The 19,451-nt window shown below is 42.4% G+C and overlaps 1 protein-coding gene across 3 annotated transcripts in view; it reads left to right on the top strand.

Moving 5' to 3' along the window:
• The window catches only part of EOGT (EGF domain specific O-linked N-acetylglucosamine transferase), a 57,277-nt gene extending 53,510 nt beyond the window's left edge, over window positions 1–3,767 (top strand). For all 3 annotated transcript variants that reach the window (XM_037040918.1, XM_037040917.1, XM_037040916.1), the window contains one exon: window positions 3,612–3,767. In XM_037040918.1, coding sequence (XP_036896813.1) covers window positions 3,612–3,758 — 147 coding nt within the window. In that variant the 3' untranslated portion in view covers window positions 3,759–3,767. The remainder of the gene's footprint in view (window positions 1–3,611) is intronic.
• Window positions 3,768–19,451: the final 15,684 nt, after the last annotated feature.

Here is a 19,451-nt window from a genome sequence, read left to right as displayed (position 1 = left end):
TGGAGAAGTCTCTCCCCATCCAGACCAGCCACAGGGCCACACGGCATCCTTACCTCAGGAAGGGGCCCCACAGTGAAGGCCCAATTGTCAGCAACATCTTTTGGGTACCCATGTTCCCACACTAATATGCACACTAAATTTTTTAAAAATATATTTTATTGATTATGCCATTACAGTTGTCCCATTTCCCCCCTTCACTCCCCTCCACCCTACATACCCTCTCCCACGCACATTTCCCCCCTTTTAGTTCATGTCCATGTGTCATACTTATAAGTTCTTTAGCGTTTACATTTCCCATACTAGTCTTGCCCTCCCCCTGTCGGTTTTCTACCTACTGTCTATGCTACTTATTCTGTGTACCTTTTCCCCCTCTCTCCCCCTCTCACTCCCCTGTTGATAACCCTCCATGTGATCTTCATTTCTGTCTTTCTGTTCCTGTTCTAGTTGTTGCTTAGTTTGTTTTTGCTTTTGTTTTAGGTGTGGTTGTTAATAACTGTGACTTTGCTGTCATTTTACTATACATGTTTTTAATCATCTTTTTCTTAGATAAGTCCCTTTAACATTTCATATAATAAGCGCTTGGTGATGATGAACTCCTTTAACCTGACCTTATCTGAGAAGCACTTTATCTGCCCTTCCATTCTAAATGAAAGCTTTGCTGGATAGAGCAATCTCGGATGTAGGTCCTTGCTTTTCATGACTTGGAATATTATTTGTTCAAATACGTTTTCCACTTGTTGCTGTTCCTCTTCCCCTTCTGGCACCCCTGTAATTCAGATGTTGGAATGTTTAAAGATGTCCTGGAGGTTCCTAAGCCTCTCCTCATTTTTTAAATTCTTGTTTCTTCATTCTTTTCTGTTTGGTTGTTTCTTTCCTCTGTTTCACTCCACTGATTTGAGTCCCAGTTTTCTTCCCATCACTATTGGTTCCCTGTGCATTTTCCTTTATTTCACTTAGTGTAATCTTCATTTTTTCATCTAATTTGCAACCAAATTAAACCAATTCTGTGAGCATCCTGATCACCAGTGCTTTTAACTGTGCATCTGATAGGTTGCCTACCTCTTTGTCGCCTAGTTGTATTTATTTCTGGAGCTTTGATCTGTTCTTTCATTTGGGTCATTTTTTTTGTCTTGACATACCTATTACATAGTGAGGGGCAGAGGCTTAGGTGTCCACCAGGGCAGGGCAACCCAGATTGCTGCGTTATGATGCTCTTTGTGGGGGAGGGGTCCTAGAGGGAACAGTGGCACTTGCTCTGATCTTTGTTGAATTTCAGACCCTTCTGCCGCTTCCTCCAAGCAAACTGGGTCCTTCTGGTGCTGATTCCCATGTGGGTGGGCTTGTGTATGTTCTAGGACCTTGTGGATCTCTCCAACGAATTCTCCTGTGAGTCCGGGAGTCCCTCCCGGAACCTCAACCCCTACAGGTGTTTTCAATCCGTGGTTTGAGTCTTTATTTCCCTGCACTGGGACCCTGGGTTGTGTGGTCTGTCTCACTTCCCAGTTTCGCCTGGGTTATTTGGTTTATTTGGGTGCAAATGTGGGATCACCTGGTATGCCAGCGGCCTTGCATGCCGCGCCCATCCACAGTCTGCCACCTCGGTGGGCTCATGCACTGCCACCCGTGCCCGGGGTCTGTGCGCTGCTGCCTGCATGCCCGGGGTCCGTTGGGCACTGCTGTTTTTGCAGCGACCCCTCCCTGCCCAGCTGCCTGACTGCCTGTCTCTGCCCCTCATACCAGTCTGGATGAATGAGTCTATTTTAACTCCTTGGTTGTCACACTTCCATACAGTTCAATTTTCTTTCAGTACTGGTTGTTTTCTTGTTTCTAAATTTTTGTTGTCCTTATTTTGGTTGTGCGAGGAGGCACGGTGTGTCTACATATGCCTCCATCTTGGCCGTAAGTTGTCCTAAATTTTTAAAAAGGTTTTTATTTATTTATCTGTGGAGAACGTGAAAAGGAGGCAGAGAAATATCAATTGGTTGCCTCTTGTATGCATCCCAACTGGGGATATGCCTGCCACCCAGGCATATGTCCGGGCCAGGAGTAGAACCAGTGACATTTTGCTTTTGCTTTATGGGACAAGGCTCATTGTTATAGTAGCCTGAGGGGGACCCTGCCCCACAGTGTCCCCCAGTGTTTCGGATGAAATAAGACTGCCAAGACAAGATCTGCTTGGGGAGAAAAGACTGGCTAATCTCAGAGGGGAAGAGCCCTGAGCAGCTTTTTCCTTGGGCTTTTATTGAGTTTAGCTTGTGTAGGAATACATATTAAAGAAAGGAGATATGGTTTACAAATAATATTTCTGGGATCTGAGGGTCCTTTTGAGTCAGGGTCTGATACACAGAGTGATGTCAGTTGGGTATAAAACCTGGGGAAACAAACTCATTTTGTGCTTGGACCCTGAACATTTAGTATGTTGAGCTTGAGAGCATTCTTAGCAAAGCAAGTTTCCCAGGATTTAATGCATTCTTTCTCTGGCCTGATTACCCCCAGAAACCACCTGTTGCAGCACAGGGCTGCACCCCCGCCCCCGCAGAGGCATTGTTTCAGGTCTGAGTCAGGTGGAGAACGCAAGGCAGCCAAACATTAGGAGAGTTTTTACAGATAGGGTGAAGACTCAGGCCATAACAAAGCCGAGGGGTGAAGTTTTTTCACCCCTTCTCTAAAGTCCCCTGAGTCCTTCCCTGATGGTTGCTTCACAACTGTGCCTGGCTTAGGTTGTTCCTCCCTTGAGGAATCTTACTCTATTGGCTAACCAGTCATCTGCCCAGGCCAAGCAAGGGTATATGAGAGAGGGGATAGGTTTTTGTCTCCTTAGCAGCTTATGTCCCTAAGGCTTTTCTATTCAGCCTTAGCTGTGGGGGGCTACATCTCCTGAAACCAGACAGGGTGGTTCCCAACACTATCCTACTGATGAGACCTGGATGTAGGCATACCTGGGACTCAGATTCCGATAAGGAGTGGCCCCAAGGGGTCCCCATAGACCTGCTGTCTGTTAGATGAGAGGCCCAAGGATGGACACCCAGCCTTGTCACACTTGACCGAGCCCTGAGAAACAACAGACAACTCCTCGGTGGGTAAGGTGTCCACCTGGCATTGCCCCACATATAATGCCTGTGGACTTGTATATGACTCCTTTAATATTGTAAAGATGCTGATGTACAATTGTCATGTTTGTGTAAACCCATTATATTCCTCGTTCATGCCATAAACAATGTTATAAAGAAAAAAACAGCTTCATGAAATTTGGGCCTAGAATGGTCTATTAAATTATACATAGGAGGGATCAGCAAACTATATACCAGCAGGCCCACTCTGGCCCACCACCTGCTTTTATAACTAAGGTTTACTGGGACACAGTCATGCTCCTCTGTCTGTGTGTTGTTAGCTCTGGCTGCTTGTGCCTGTCAATGGCAGAGTAACCGTGTCAGAGACTGTACGGTCCACAGCTGAAAATGTGTTATCTGGACTTGACCAAAATAAAATGTGCTGACCTCTGAGGTAGAGCATGAATTAAAATAGTTACATTGGCCAAAGTGAAAGTTTTCTTGTATAGAAAAACATGTTGTCAGTGACTTACGGATGTGTGCTTTGCTTTGTTTTTGCAGGGTCACCACCCAACTCTGGGGGAACATCCAAAGTTTACCAACTACTCTTTTGATGTAGAAGAATTTATGTACCTTGTCCTTCAGGCTGCAGACTACGTATTGCAACACCCAAAGTGGCCATTTAAGAAAAAACATGATGAGTTGTGAATGTGCTGAGTCTGTCTGCAGGATGGGGGCATCTGAGCTCTGCCACCCACTCCCAGTTTAGTCAGTGAAACAACTAGTGTTTCTTAGCCCTCAGATGATCTGCTCTGTACCAAAACATGCCTTCAGGAGATTGCTTGTGGGTTTTTTGCTGCATCCTGTGATTTTTGTGTCATCGCTATTTGTCAAGATATTCTTTTTCCACTGAAAACTTACTTTTGTAGCTCAAAAATTGGGCATGGTCTTGCTGAGTAATTGAGCTTTCCTCTTACGTAGCCAACTTTCTTAGCTTTAGAAGTTGTAAATGTTTTTGTAGAATAACATGGGATTGTTCATTCCAGGGATTTTCAACTTGTTTATGATGTGTCTAAGTAAGCTCATAACAGCTTCTATTTGCCATAATTTATTCATAGCACTGTTTATGGTAGGAAAGGAGGACATGCAGCACGCACAGTTTTGATTCTCAGTACCAAGCTATAGGATCAAGTAATGGATCAAACAGTGCTATAAACAGATCATTTTTACTCTTTCAGAATCCAAGTTAGCTCCCACCGAATCTTCTGCTGTATATTTTCAGTTGAAGGCTGGTGATAGGATCAAGAGCCTGAATGAATCATGCTGTATATTCATATGTATTCACATATTTCGTATGCAAATCAGTTTTCCCCCAATGCACTACATATGATAAAAACAAATTAGAATATTCTTTAGGACTGTTCTGTGTACCTTTTAGTTGGTTTGCACTGGCTCCTTAGCTGTGGAGAGCACTTCCATGTCAAACCATGGCCTCCACTGTGTGCACTTGCTGCTGAATTGCCTGTGCATGCGCCCACCTCTTTCACATAGAGGCATGCCAGTATTTTTGCAGACTTTACATTAGCTATGTAAGAAGAATGTTTCCCAGAGGACATGTGCATTATCCATTTCAAAATAAAAGCCATAAGGAAGTGCCATTTATTGAATTCCTGAAATGTAGCCCACTCTTTGAATGGGGTTCATTTCTTACTGTTTATATCAGCTTTCTATTTTGCAGTCAAAAATCATGATTTATTTCACTGCAAAAAGATGTTTACATTTTAACACTTGACTAGTCTAATTCAGAGACCAGGGATTTCTATTTTTTTTAAGTCTTTTAAAAACTAGCAGATTACAGCAGAGCTAAGAATTTTTTTTTTTTTTTTTACATTTTAGAGGTTGTGTGTTTTTTTAAAGGAGAATGTGTAACAGAGAAGTGACCTGAAAAACCTATAATAGTTATTATCTGGACCTTCACAGAACAAGTTTGCTGCCCTTGCTTTAAAGGATTATGAATAATCTTCTGGAGTTTAGGAATATTTGTTAAAATATTTGCAAAAACTATATAGTCAATCAGGATAGCAATAGCTTTGATTTGGATCTTGAAATTGTGAAAAAAACAGGGACAACATGAATTTTAAATTAGTGGTATTGCTACTGCTCTTTGTGCAGAATACTGAGTAGATGGTGGGAAAGTGTGCACATGAAAGGAATGGTCAAAATGGCATTGTACTTTCAGTGAGAGATGTAAACAGCTGAAAAGCTTATTTTCTTACCTCATTTTGAGAAGTGTGTGGAAATGTGATTCTATTTACTTGCTAGTAATAGACATGATATTTTGCATTTAAAGAGAGAATATGTTTTATATAAACAAAGTATATTTGACACTTTTATGGAATTAATTTTTATCAGAATTTTATGGTAGCAAAAGAAGTCTTCAAATGTTATAAAATTTACAATGTAAAGCCTGCTCTTTTCATTAAGTCTTTAAAAGATGTTTTTCATAGTTTGTACATTTGGTGTATGCCTTTATAATAAATCTTTATATCTTATTTGAATACCAGACATTTTCAAGGTTTTCTGTGTCTGAATGTTTACTTATTGGGAATCTGGTAGCTATAGATTATAACAATTAAGTAGCTCACTGATAAAGAATTTAGGTTAAATAAAAATTACATCTCCTACTTTTATTTAGCAGTTTATTATATGATGCTTTCACAAATGTATTGCATAATCCTTACAAAAATGACAGAATTGTTCCCATTTTTCTATTGAAGACAAGCAGATGCTGTTCAAGGCACTTTCCTAAAGATCACAGGTGTTTCGAGTGCCCACCTATAGTCTTCCTTTCTCACATTTATTCACTCACATGCTCACTAAATACAGATTGATTGTGGAGCAACTATGTGCCGGCTACTGTTCTTGGTTATGGGGACACAGCAGTGAAAAGAGCAGGAAGGACAGTTCTCGTGCTCATGGAGCTTGCATTCTGGGAGAGGAGACTGATAATAAATAACATCAGTAAGTAAATGCACTCTGTGTGAGATCCTGAAACCAACCACTGAGGAAACTCACTCGCTAGGAGCAAAGGGTGTGAGCTCTGGGGTAAGGTGGAGTTAGAGGTTCAGGGAAGTCCTCACCAAGGCAACATTCGAGATAAGATTTGAAGTTGGTGAGGAAGGAAGCAATGCAGATGACTGGGCAAAGCACATTCCAGGGAGACAGAAGAGAACCAGCAAAGGCCCTGAGGCAGGGGTATGCCTAGTGTGTTTGAGGAACAGCAAGGAAGCCAGTGCAGCTGGAATGATTAAGGACCAAGGAGTAGAAGATGAGGTACAGGAGGTAGTGGGTGTGGGGTACCCATGCCAAGGCTTTCATTCTGACGAGATGGGAACCCTTGATGGAATCTCAACAAAGGAGTAATAATCTGACTGACTTTGAACAGGGCCCTCTAGCTGTTTTGTTGGGAATATACTGCAGAGGAATGTTCTCTGGAAAACAGTCTCTGGGATGGAGATTTGTACGCAGTTCATTTATTGGGAGAGGTGCTTATGATCACAACTAACCAACCTGTGAGTTAGTAAGGGGCCCAGGCTTGAGCAAAGGGAGAAATTGAATTGGCATACAGTGGCAGGTGAGGCCTCAGCAGGGGAGATGTAGAGTGAGGTGGTCCTTCAGTGGGATCCCCAAATAAGGCGGGAGTTATCATATCAATGAATGATCTAATACAGGCATCCCCTCGGAGGGCTGTAATATGGGGCAGGTAATCACCTTTAGCTGAGGGTGATTCCTTTGGAAGAGCCATCATCAGCCAACATCCTCTGCACTCAGGGATGGAGGGGATCCTGGTGCCCCCCTGCAGCACACACTAGAGGGGAAGGGTGGTGCCATTCAACTTGTTGCATCTCCTTTCTAGTCTAGTGTCTGCCAACTGAAAGTTAGACCTAAAGTCTTCACTGGAGTTAGGATGTATTTGTTTTACAGACGATGCCATGTAATTTATATTGCAGAGGATTAGACCCGGCTTTGTGGCCACATGTTCTCTCTTCCATGTTATTATTGGTTGCCCTCATCTTTAAAAATGTAGAATTCATTCTTTACAAAGGATGTTTAGGATGTTTAAACAAAGCAGAGAGGTTAAGAGACTTTCCCAAAGCAATACAGCTAGTAAGAAACAGATGGAGTGGAGATTGGGATTTCTTTGTAAAGGAATTTAAAGTTAACAAAAAGTTTACAGGTGATGTGGGAAGGAAGGGAAGGAGAAGAAAAAGAGAAGTTAGTTGGGGAAATAGGGAATAGAGGAAGCAGCTCTGTAGTTAGGCCCCCTCTTGGCATTACAAATAATTTTCTTCAAAACAGTCAATGAATACTTGCTTTTTTGAAGTTAGCTACACATAAGCAAATGAGCTCAAGTTGGCAAACCAGTTACTTAGAATAACCTGTTCCCAACCAATGCTATTGCCAGACATTTTAACACGTTTCTTCTATTTTAGCTTATCAGGGCAAGTCAAAGGAGTTAAGCATTCCTGCGGTAAAAATGGCGGCTCAGGGCAGTGCATAGGTTGTGTGGGCCCTTGCTTTGGGATGTAATGCTCATTCGACCAACAGGTGGCAGTCAAGCCCTTCCAAATGGCTTTTGTGGTCTGAAACCTGGTGTACCAATCCCATTGCAGATTCCAGGGAGCTCAACAACAGGAGTACATGGCCTTGCTTTTATGTGTGATAGATTTTTTCATTCTTGACTTGCGAGAAAGTAGGAAAATTATCACAGAAATTTTCTCATTCGTGTGTGGAATTTCCTAGCTGCAGCCAATACCTGAATCCTGTGTAAGATCTGAACACCTTGTGCAAACAAGATTTGACCCCGATTCTTAATTGAAAGCAGCTCTTCAGTGGAATGCATTTTCATTGATGTGCAAAGACATTTTCTTGGGATGGGAGCTGTATTTTAGGACGTATAGATAGCACATTAGTTCTTCAACTATTTTTAGGAACCAATTTCATTCTTGTATTGGTTTTGTAGGTTATTGCATATGCAATGGCTGTTATTATTTAGCTTGAGCAGAACAAAACTGTAAGTACAGGAAGGAGTTCACTGAGGATTAGACACCCCAAATTGTGCAGTGTTAATTAAGAAGTGCTTTTAAACATAAACAAAGGAGGGTTAATATCGAGTTTTTACATGGGTGTGACCTAATACAGTTCTCAAATTGTGTGGTAGTATTTTTTCTTCACAACCTTGAGTTGCAGAATTTTAAAATGTTTTTGCTGAAAGGGGCCTTGGAGGTCCTTCATGGCAATTTTCCATTGCACAGTGGTTTGTTGACTGCCCACCAGTAACAAGAACTTCCAGACCAAAGGAGGAAATTTCCTAGGAGGAACATGTTGTGTGTACTGAATTCACGTGTAGAAGTCAAAAGGCCCTGGCTTCTCCGCCTTGCAACACATAAGCTGTGTGATCATGGACTTATTGCCTAGCCTCATGCAGCTTCAGTTTTCCTACTTTTAAGTTGGTGATAGTACTATCTGGTTGGCAGGATAGATTTAAGGATAACATTTTAAAAAATGAAGTTACACTGGCTTAGTGCCTGACACATAGTATATGTTCAAGAAATGCTTTTATTATATACACAATGACATATAGGACTATTATTATTTGAAACTATATAGTAACTTGAGGAGCATTTAAATTCTGATTCCTAGGCCTCTCCCCAGACCAAATAAATCGGAATCCCCGGGGTTACAGTCAGCCGACTCTATTTAGTTGAATGTCCCGTGGTGGTTCTGATCCGCAGGAACTGGGAGCTACTGGTTTAGTAGACAACGACAAAGCTCATGGCCTAGGCAGTTCATGATGTCTAAGTCAGCACTTGTCAAAGTATTTTCCACTAGGTATCAGTTAATGTCACACAAATACCTGACAATGCTGCCTTAAGCCAAGTCAAACAGATTTGTTTATTATGGGGTTTCTCTGCACCTTTTGTATATATGACTGTGAATCTCTAAAATGGAAGGTGAAATATGGGCTGTTTCCTAACTTGTTGGGCAACTGGATCTTTGTCTGAAGGAGCATGAGAGTCAGTATTGCAAGAATCCCCTCCAGGCAGGCTGCCACAAGCATTGTGGGTCTGTTATGGCCACAGACCCCTTCTGGGGATAAAGGAACCAGGCAGTGCTTTTCCTGAGAAGATGCTCTGGTCATCTTCTGGCCATCCTGTTTGTGAGCTGAGCCAACTGTGCTACCTGGTCTATCCAATCAGGAGGCTGCTAGATAAAAGGTAAATAAAGTACCCACCCAGATCCCTTCTGCAGAGACATTGGGATTGGGATGCAAGGAGAATGCTGAAGTCCCTGGTTCCAAGACTGAGCTCCTCTGCTTCTCTCACATCAGAGACTATGAGTCCTGTTCAGTTATCCATGAAACCATGTGTACATTCAGGTCATGAACTGGATTCTCTTCCTTGCAGCCTGAAAGAACCTAACCAAGACAGCCACACCCATACTGCAGGTGTGATTTTCTCCACATCACTCCATGGAGATGTAAGGGCTGACACCAGATCTTACCCAAAGTTTAATGCCATCCAGAGAATCAGCAGGGAGGTGAAAAGTAATTGTATTTTCCAGAAAAATCAGGAAAATAAATTGCAAGGACACAATTCTGTTGAAATGCTGACTGTGTTGGGTGGAAATCTAACCTGGGCTGTGTGTTAAATAAGGTGCCAGAGAAATCAGGCCTGTTTGTTATGAAGCAATTGGATGAAGAATCAGCAAGCAGTAGAGGGAGTTAGAGGTGAATGTTGCAAGTCCCAGGAGGGAAGCCTGCAGTGGTACAGGCATGCAAACAAAGCCAGCAGCAGGAGTAGAGTGAGGGAAGCCCTAGACACATACTGAACAGACCTCAGGCAAGGCAGCGAGAAGCCTGCACAGACATTTGAAACCCAGTTAAGGGGAGGGGAGATAGCAGATCTCAGGAGACAAATACATACTGTTGCAACCCTCAAGGCAGGTGGAAAATGGTGAGGAAAGCAAGAAATCACTGATTCACAGCAAGAACGATTCTGCACTGATAGAAAATGTTAAGTCCTTTAGAGAAATGTCTTTGTCTATGGATCTTTTTTTTTCTAAAGCAAAATATTCAGCAACACCCCAGGAGAGAATTTACACAATTTGCTTTCTGAAGTGTTTATGGTTCATGTTGTGGAACTGGGGACCAGGAATTTCTCTCCTCCAGTTTCAAAAAAATGTCACTAGAGCTATTTTTCTGTAAAATTAGCAGGGACATGTGAGGACAGAGACCCTCATGGTACTGTTCCCTAATGGAGCAGGGAGCAGAGATGGCATTTTGGTTCTGTCTGTGGGGAATCTCTATGCAAATACCTCACTTTTCAGAAACTGCTTTGTAACACTATCACATCTACTTTTACTGGATTACATACTTTGGGGTAGTCTTGCTTTTGCGATTCAAATCACATCCCACTGAGAAGAGTTTTATGGTGGCTGCTACTTGGTGTAAGTAGTGAATCTGGGGGACAGAGAACAAAGGGGACGTGCAGGAAAAGGTACCTATTCTTCTGTGACTTTGCTTTTTTTAAAATATATTTTACTGATTATACCATTACAGTTGTTCTATTCCCCCCTTCATTCCCCTCCACCCACACACTCCCTCCCCCACCATTCTCCCCCCTAGTTTATAACCACGTGTCTCAAGTTCTTTAGATTCTATATTTCCCCTACTATTCTCGCCCTCCCCCTTATCTATTTTCTACCTACCATCTATGCTATTTTCTGTGCCTTCTCCCCCCTTCTCCTCCTCCCACCCCCCTGTTTCTAACCCTCCATGTGTTCTTCATTTCTATGGTTCCACTCCTGATCTAGCTGTCCTCTTGGTTTGCTTTTGTTTTAGGTGTGGTTGTTAATAACTGTGTGTTTGCTGTCCTTTCACTGTTCATATTTTTCATCTTCTTTTTCTTATATAAGTCCCTTTAGCATTTCATATAATAAGGGCTTGGTGATGATGAACTCCTTGAACTTGACCTTATCTGAGAAGCACTTTATCTGTCCTTCCATTCTAAATGAAAGTTTTGCTGGATAAAGCAATCTTGGCTGTAGGTCTTTGGATTTCATGACTTGGAATACTTCTTTCCAGCCCCTTCTTGCCTGTAAGGTCTCTTTTGAGAAATCCGCTGACAGTCTGATGGGTACTCCTTTGTAGGTGACTGTCCCCTTATCCCTTGCTGCTTCTAGGATTCTCTCCTTCATTTTAGTCTTGGCTAATGTAATTATGATGTGCCTTGGTGTGTTCCTTCTTGGGTCCAACTTCTTTGGCACTCTCTGAGCTTCCTGGATTTCCTGGAAGTCTGTCCTTTGCCAGACTGGGGAAGTTCTCCTTTATTATTTGTTCAAATACGTTTTCCATTCGTGGCTGTTTCTTTCCCCCTCTGGTACCCCTATAATCCGGATGTTGGAACGTTTAAAGATGTCCTGGAGGTCCCTAAGCCTCTCCTCATTTTTTTGAATTCTCACTTCTTCATTCCTTTCTGGTTGGAATTTTTGTTCTGCCTTCTGGTCCATTCCATTGATTTGAGTCACAGTTTCCTTTCCATCACTATTGGTTTCCTGTGTATCTCCCTTCATTTCAATTAGTTTAGCCTTCATATGTTCCTCTAATTTGTGACTATAATCAACCAGTTCTGTGAGCATCCTGATAAACAGTGTTTTGAATTGTGCTTCTGAGAGGCTGGCAATTTCTCGGTCGCTGAGAGTTATTGGCTCTGGGACTTTGAGTTCTTCTTGCGCCATCTTTCGGGCTGTTGGTGCCTGTTCCATAGCAGGATCGGAGCCCTAAGGTGTTCACTAGAGCAGGGCAACTCAGTCGCTGGGTTGTGACGTTGTATGTGGGGGCGGGGTCAACGAGGAAGTGTGGTGTCCGTTCTGCCGCCTCCCGCCCACAGGTGCTGCAGCTGCCACTGTTACCGGGCCTGAGCGTTTTTGTCCCACTGCATTCGAGTGTGCCACCGCCTTCTGGTTCCGGGCTGCCTGCGCGCCTAGGTCGGGGGATCTGTCCTGCCCGACCCTGCTTGCTGCTGGCTCCTCCCCTCTTACCATCCCCGTTGAAAGGTTAGTGGTTGTCGGACTTCTGTATAATTCAGTTTTCTGTTTTTTGCTGTGTCTTTGTTCTCCAAACCTTTGTTGTATTCAAACTTGGTTGTGGGAGAAGGTACAGTGTTTCCACCTATGCCTCCATCTTGGTGGAATTCTCCTGACTTTGCTTTTAAACTAGTGAAAAGGGGTGACAGCTGGGCAAGATGTTATATCCCTCCTTTCTTTGTCTTTCTTCCCCTCCAAAAATTCCTTCTCTCCTTTCCAATAATAGCCTTTAAAAGTCTGTTTTCTTGATGGGAGATGACAGCACCTATCAGTGGAAATCCTGCAGAAACATCTTGGTGAGTTGTTTCCTGGTTGACTGCATCCTGTTCCAGGGCGAGAAGACATTGGAGACAGTCTTGGACTTTGCTGTCCTAAGGCTGTCCTGTGGAAGAGAGCCTGTGGTAGCCTGTGAATAATGTTAGTTTACCTACAGGGACTTCCTGAGATATGCCCACATCCTCTGGAGGGTAAGGCCAAGTGCAGGGACACAGAGCCTTACAAAAACGGGAGGAGCCCTGTGCAGCCATGACCAGACACTGACAGTAGGGTGGTAACGCTTCCCAGCTCTGGCCTCAAACAAGCCCTGTGCCACGGCTTACTAACCAAGTCACTTACCCTCACAGAGCTTTGATTTTCTCATCTGTAAATGGGGGCCCAGGCTCAGGGTTATGAGCATTTATTTGGTCTTTTATGTGCAAGGCACTTTGCTGGGAAGGCAGTGGTGTGGGGACAGGGAGACTATGTTAACCGGATAACCACACAGGTGAGGGTGTATGAGGATGAACTGAGGTTGGTGTCCTGAAGAGAAGGAACAGCCTGTAACCAAAGGAAATGCTCCAGACAGCACAGAGGAGTGGGGCAAGTTTGCTCCAGGGGAAACGTAAGATACCACTTGATACTTGCACACAGTGAGGCCTTGATAAGCAGGGAAGAAGGGCATCCAGGAGTAGGAAAGAGAGAAGGTGGGGGAGAAGAAGGAGACACAGACACTTAGGAAGCCAGGGTCCCCTGCCTGTTAACATTGGAGAAGCCTTTGTGTAGGTAACAACTTAACTGAAATGTCCCAAGGGCAGGGCCATCCAGGTCTGCAACTCCAGAAAGCGTGTTCAGCAATGGGCAGACAGTTTAAGAGAGAGGAGACCTCAAGAGAAGCCCGTGGAAGACTAGCTGGCCCAGCCTGAAGGTGTGGAGGCTGGAGGCTGAGGGGCTTGAAATTTGCTTCCCACTGAGTGTGTGTGTCAGCATCACCTGAGCACCTCACCAGTGGAAATGCCTGTGCAAGTCTCCCTCTCCCAATCTCAGTATTCTCCGCTGATAAATGCAGAATTTGGACCAATATCTAACCTGTGTTCTGCTCATTAAGTCTGTGAGTACATGGCAAGTTGCATGTGGATATGTGCAAATACATGTACACATATAAAATCACAGTTCAGTCATGGAAGGTAGTCATGTGGCTCTGATGGGAGGGTGGTTCTAAAGCCTTTTTACAAAATATCTGTGCTCTTGATCCTTAGGGTTGAGGGGGTTCATTCATTTGCTGAGTGTTCTGGGCTGGGCAGGGACTTACAGATATCCTGCTATAGCCCAAAGTTTCCAACTGTACATAGGAAAATGACTTCTAGGAGGGAGCAAACCAAAGCTGGTTTTTGTGAAAAAAGAAATGAATAAATTGCTGTTGGAGGAGGGGAGGGGCACTTTTAGGGCAGGTGTTATTACTGATGCTCCTCACTGAGGGGTCTGTGATGCTGAGGTCATGGCCTAGAAATCAGACACTGGTCTCAATGACAGGCCTGTGAACACAGAAGGTTCTTGCGTGAATGGGAAGTGCCTCACACATTAAGGCTGCTGTGGATGGTAACTCTTGTCAGGATTGAGCAATGTGTCAGTTTGGCTCTTAATAGTACCCAGGACTCCTGATGAGTCTGCTCTGAGGGTCTCAGGCCTTTAGCAAGCCTTCCCCTGGTCAGAAGGGTTTGGCTTTAGCCGACCCTGCAGATACAAGGCTGATGACAACACCCTCAGGGCAGAGTGGAACTTGGGAATATGTCTATGACCTGCACTAAGGACAGTGCCCAGTGGCTTGGATCTGGGTATCTTTTTGGTGTCTTCTTTTGCCTTCTTTTTTTTCTGAGACAGAGGACTTGAGTTTCTGGTTGAATTAGATAGTAGCAAGCAGCTTTTAAGTTAAAAAAAATTAACAAAATCTTTCCCAAGCCATAAAATAAAATACTATGAAGGCGGTGTTGTGTTGCACTCATGCTAAGACACGTACTCATGCATATTTTTAATTGTGAGTGTCTGACATGCACCACAGTCGTGGCTGGTCTTAATCCTGCCCCTGACCTTCACCCCATTCTCCCTCCATCCCCTTCTTCAGCAAGTTCCTGGACCTGACCTCTCCCTCCATTTTACACACCATAGAAAGAGCAGCAATGTTACTTATCACCCTGCAAAATGCTGCACAGAGCCCAAGGTTTGTGCAATGGTGATGTCAATGGGAACAATGAATTATTCCATCAAGCACTTGGTGTGCTGGTCAATGAAAAAACATGTGCTTTAGAACCAACAGTGTAAAATATCTTTTGGGGATTGGCGTGCCAAGATCTTGATAGTAAAATGAATTATTCTTTAAACCTATCATTTTATTGCATCAATATGGCCATATAGACATTTCTTTGGGGGGGGGAGAAGCAGGACTGAATGACAGAGTTATCTAAAAGATCAAGCAAAATAACTTTGCAGTCAGGGGAGAAAGGATGGGAGGCATGAGTGACATGGACCACGGCCCATGGGGTCTGTGACATTATGGATGAGACTCGAGACAAATTCACATGGACTACTGAGTCCTGTGGAAGAAAAAGGATGGCACAGTCACTCTCTCAAGGTGAGAGTGCTTTGACCCTTGCCTTGACAAGCTTTTATTGCTTTTCTGGGCACATTACATGATGGTCCTCATTTACTATGCACAGGTTCATTTTAGGTGGTTACCTTTTACAGGAAACAAAGGAAAGATGTTGCTAATTATTTCAAAGAGAAGGATGTTGCAGACCAAGGGGAAAGTGGTTGAACTAGTTACGCTCCATACTTGGGAGGTTTAGCACTGACTTCGGGAAGTTACACTAAGCACTTGATGCCTCAGTTCAGGGTGAGGGAGTTTTAGCAAAAGCAAGTCACAAAGCAGCTTAGGTACGATGCAGGCCTGATTCCCCATGGGAGAACCTATCGGTAGGTGTGGGTCCTGTGCATTGGACTCACTCTCCACTGGCCTTTCTGAGTGTGAGCTGGGCCCATGCCACACAGAATGGTCTCCTATATATGAGAAGTAGAATTCTAAAGAGTGTTCCTCAGGAAAGATGTTGGTAAACATAATTATGATTCACAAAAGTATAGGAAAAGTTCTCTGATTTTATATGATTATCAGGAACGAAGAAATAGTTTATTCTCATTGGCTACCTATAGAATGCCACCAGACTTTCATCCTGATTTTCCATAACAATGCACAGGGGAAATGATATTGTTCTGTCTACATTGTGATGCAAATTTGCTGAGCAATAAAGCTCCTGATCATTTAGGACACACAGGCGGTTAGGGCACTCTTGGACTTGACTTTGAGTTTAGTGGAAAGATCAAAGTAATGTAAATTATTTTCCTACACTAGATGTATAGTTTTACTTGTACTTATGTGGTTGCTTAATTTCATTCATTCTCAAGTCTGACCTCGTCGAAGATTGGCACCCATCTCTTCTTGCATAAGTGTTCTGAAACCAGGTGAGAAAGTGCACAGGTCACTGGCTTCATGGGGAGTGTCTGGAACATTGGCATGCATTTTGGGTGGCTTCTGAACACGGCACAAAACATGTTTAGATTTCAGCTATTTAGGTCTAATTGCTTTCATCATAAAATGTCAGCTCTATTGTAGGAACAGCAGCTGCCATATACATTTTTTGTCTCTGAGATCTCTTTGCTGGATTGCTGGGTGTAAATGATTATTTTCTGTCCTGTTAAATAATGCCCCATTGCTGCAGCACTGGTCATTTTAAACATCATCACAAAATAACAGCAACACCAGTTTGTTCTCAGGATTGGGTCTTAATTGTTTGCCCATTGTTTGAAAATAGAGAACAGCTTCATTAATACACTGCAGAATATTAGGCCTTTCAATGGAATTTTCCCAGAAAGGAGAGTTACTTCAAATCCCCTCCATGTGTTCCTCATGGTCAGAAAAATAACCTATTCTGCATGTTTTAACTATCAGCCTGAGGAAAAATCTGGGCCTCCATGACCTTTTAATTGGTGCTTCGAAGAAAACATTTCTTAATGCTATAAAAGAAATCAGTCATTACTTGCTTAATATTTGTAATGAAAATCTTTGAAGTTAGCAATCCACAAGAGAAGATGGATTTAAAAATCATTGACTCACTGGTCATTTGATGCAAACTGTGTTTTATTGATCAGCTATGGAACAGTCCTTCATGCTAGCTTCAGATTATGGGGAACAATGAAAAATGAAGACTACTAGATATATATTCATTCTGAAGTGTATATAACATAAGACATTTTAGTACTTTAATATTTCAAATTTAAAAAAATATTTTATTACTTATGCTGTTACAGTTGTCCCATTTTTCTCCTCTTTACTGCCCATCACCCTGTACCCTCCCTCCCACCATCATTCTCCCACTTTAGTTCATGTCCGTGGTTCATACCTATAACTTCTTTGGCTTCTCTATTTCCCATATAATTCTCAACCTTGCCCCTGTCTATTCTGCACCTACCATTTATGCTTCTTATTCCCTGTACCTTTTCCCCCATTGTCCCCTGCCCCCACCCCGCTGATAACCCTCCATGTGATCTCCATTTTTGTGAATCTTTTCCTGTTCTACTTATTTGCTTAGTTTGCTTCTGTTTTTATTTTTGTTTTTGTTTTTAGGTTAGGTTGTTGTTAGTTGTAAGTTTGTTGTCATTTTGCTGTTGATATTTTTTATCTTATTTTTCTTAGATAAGACCTTTGAACATTTCCTATAATAAAGGCTTGTGATGATGAACTCCTTCAACCTGACCTGATCTGGGAAGCACTTTATCTTCCCTTCCAGGGACCAGAGGGGAGAGGGGAGAGAATCACAGGGGAAAAGGGGATGGACTCTCATAAACAAGTATAAAGGACACATGGACAATAATTAAGGTGGGGGGCAGAAATGGGAGGGAGGTGGGGAGAACTGGGGGGGCAGGGCTGGGAATATAAGACAGAAAACTGTACTTGAACAAGAATTAAATTGAAAAAATGATAGCTTTGCTGGATAGAGCAATCTTGGATGCAAGTCCTTACTTGTCATGACTTGAAATACTACTTTCCAGCCCCTTCTTGCCTGCAAGGTTTATTTTGAGAAATCAGCTGATAGTCTTATGGGAACTCCTTTGGAGGTAACTCATTCCTTTTCTGTTGCTGCTTTAAGATTCCTTATCTTTAATCTTGGGTAATTTAATTGTGATGTGTCTTGGTGTGTTCCTCCTTAGGCCCAATATCTTTGGGGCTCTCTAAGCTTCCCAAACTTTCTGGAAGTTTATTTCCTTCACCAGATTAAGGAAGTTCTCCTTTATTATTATTTTTCAAGTAACTTTTCAAGTTCTTGCTCTCGTTCTCCTTCTGACGCCTCTGATTTGGATGTTGGAATGTTTAAAGTTGTCCCTGAGATTCATTCCTAAGCCTCTCCTCATTTTCCTGAATTCTTTTTTCTTCATTCTGTTCTGGTTGAATGTTCAGTTCTTCCTTGTGGTCCAGACTGTTGATTTGAGAACTGGTGTCCTTCCCTTCACGGTTGGTTCCCTGTACATTTTCCTTAATTTCACTTGTCATAGCCTTCACTTTTTTCTCTATTTTGTGAGTGTACTCAACCATTTCTCTGAGCATCCTGATTACCAGTGTTTCGAACTCTGCATCTGATAGGTTGGCTGTCTCCTCATTGCTTCTTTTTCTGGAGCTTTGATCCGTTCTTTCATGTGGGCCATATTTCTTTTTCTGGACACAGCTGTTATATAGTAAGAGGTGGATCATTGTAGGGTGGTGATGGAGACATGGATGGTTATTGTACTGCTCACTCTACTTTTGTGTAGACTTGAAACTTACCTGATAAAAATGTGGGTTTTTTACAATGTCACTTTTTCATGCAGTTACAAACAACCTAAGTGTACTGATCAGGATAGCCACTCAGAGTTTGTAGATAATTTCAAAATGTCCCATCATGCACTCAGTCTTTAAAATACCTAAAATGGGGATATGGTAAATGCACTTCAGCTTTAGATAAAAATGCCTCATCTTTGTCACACAAGTTCGTTTTTTTTCTAGACCTCTGGAATATACATTGCATACTTGTCTTAATGGAAGAAACAATTACCCAGGCACTGTGTCCAACTGCATATGTTACCTTTTAATTAATCTTTTCTACTTAACCTAGTTTGCATCCTTTAGCAGTTTTTTTTACTTGACCCAGTTTGAGAGGTGACAGCCACCTAGTCTGTCTAAATAATGTTTGCCAATATTCTTTTATTGTGTCTATTCAAGCAGAACAATAACTCCCAGTGCATGGTCCAGCTCTCCACTGTTGGTTATACATTCTATTCATCCACGATCTGTGTCACAAGTATCAGTGTTACAACTGGTCTTACTAACCACATTACTTAGAATTGCTTCAATATATGAAATACAGATCAACCAATAAGTCCTCTTTACTCAATGTTTCTGTGCAAAAACTACTCCACACCTCTCTCTTAAAAGCCCTCTGCCAACTCACATATCTAGTGTGTGACTGTGGGGAAATTAGATGCTTGCATATCTGCAAAAGGCTTAGATAAAAAGGGCCACATTTCTGGGTGAAAATTCATCAGTATATCATGAAATCTCTAAAAATGTGCATGCCCTGGGGTCCAGCAGTGCTGTATCTAGGAAATTATCCTAAGAAAGTCATTGGCAGATGCACAAAGATGCATGTGCAAGTATATTCAAGACGATGGGATTGTTTTTATAAATAATATTAAGTAGTTTGAAACAGTCTAACTGCCCAACAATATGAAGTGAGCTCAGTGAAATTATCAGAAGGCACTAAAAATATTAACATAGATATTTTTATGGTAATAGAGAAGTTCTGTTAAATACTGTTAATAATCAACAGGTTACCCAGAAATATGCATTTATACATAATATTTATATACAACTGCTCTGCCTGGTTTCAGGAGTTGTAACTGCCCCCCATGGCTAAG

This window comes from Sturnira hondurensis, unplaced genomic scaffold (genome assembly GCF_014824575.4).
Source record: "Sturnira hondurensis isolate 20B ecotype Veracruz unplaced genomic scaffold, ASM1482457v3 Scaffold0002840, whole genome shotgun sequence".
Classification (NCBI taxonomy): domain Eukaryota; kingdom Metazoa; phylum Chordata; class Mammalia; order Chiroptera; family Phyllostomidae; genus Sturnira; species Sturnira hondurensis.
The sequence above is the reverse complement of the archived record's forward strand: the minus strand, read 5'-3'. Positions and strand labels throughout refer to the sequence as shown.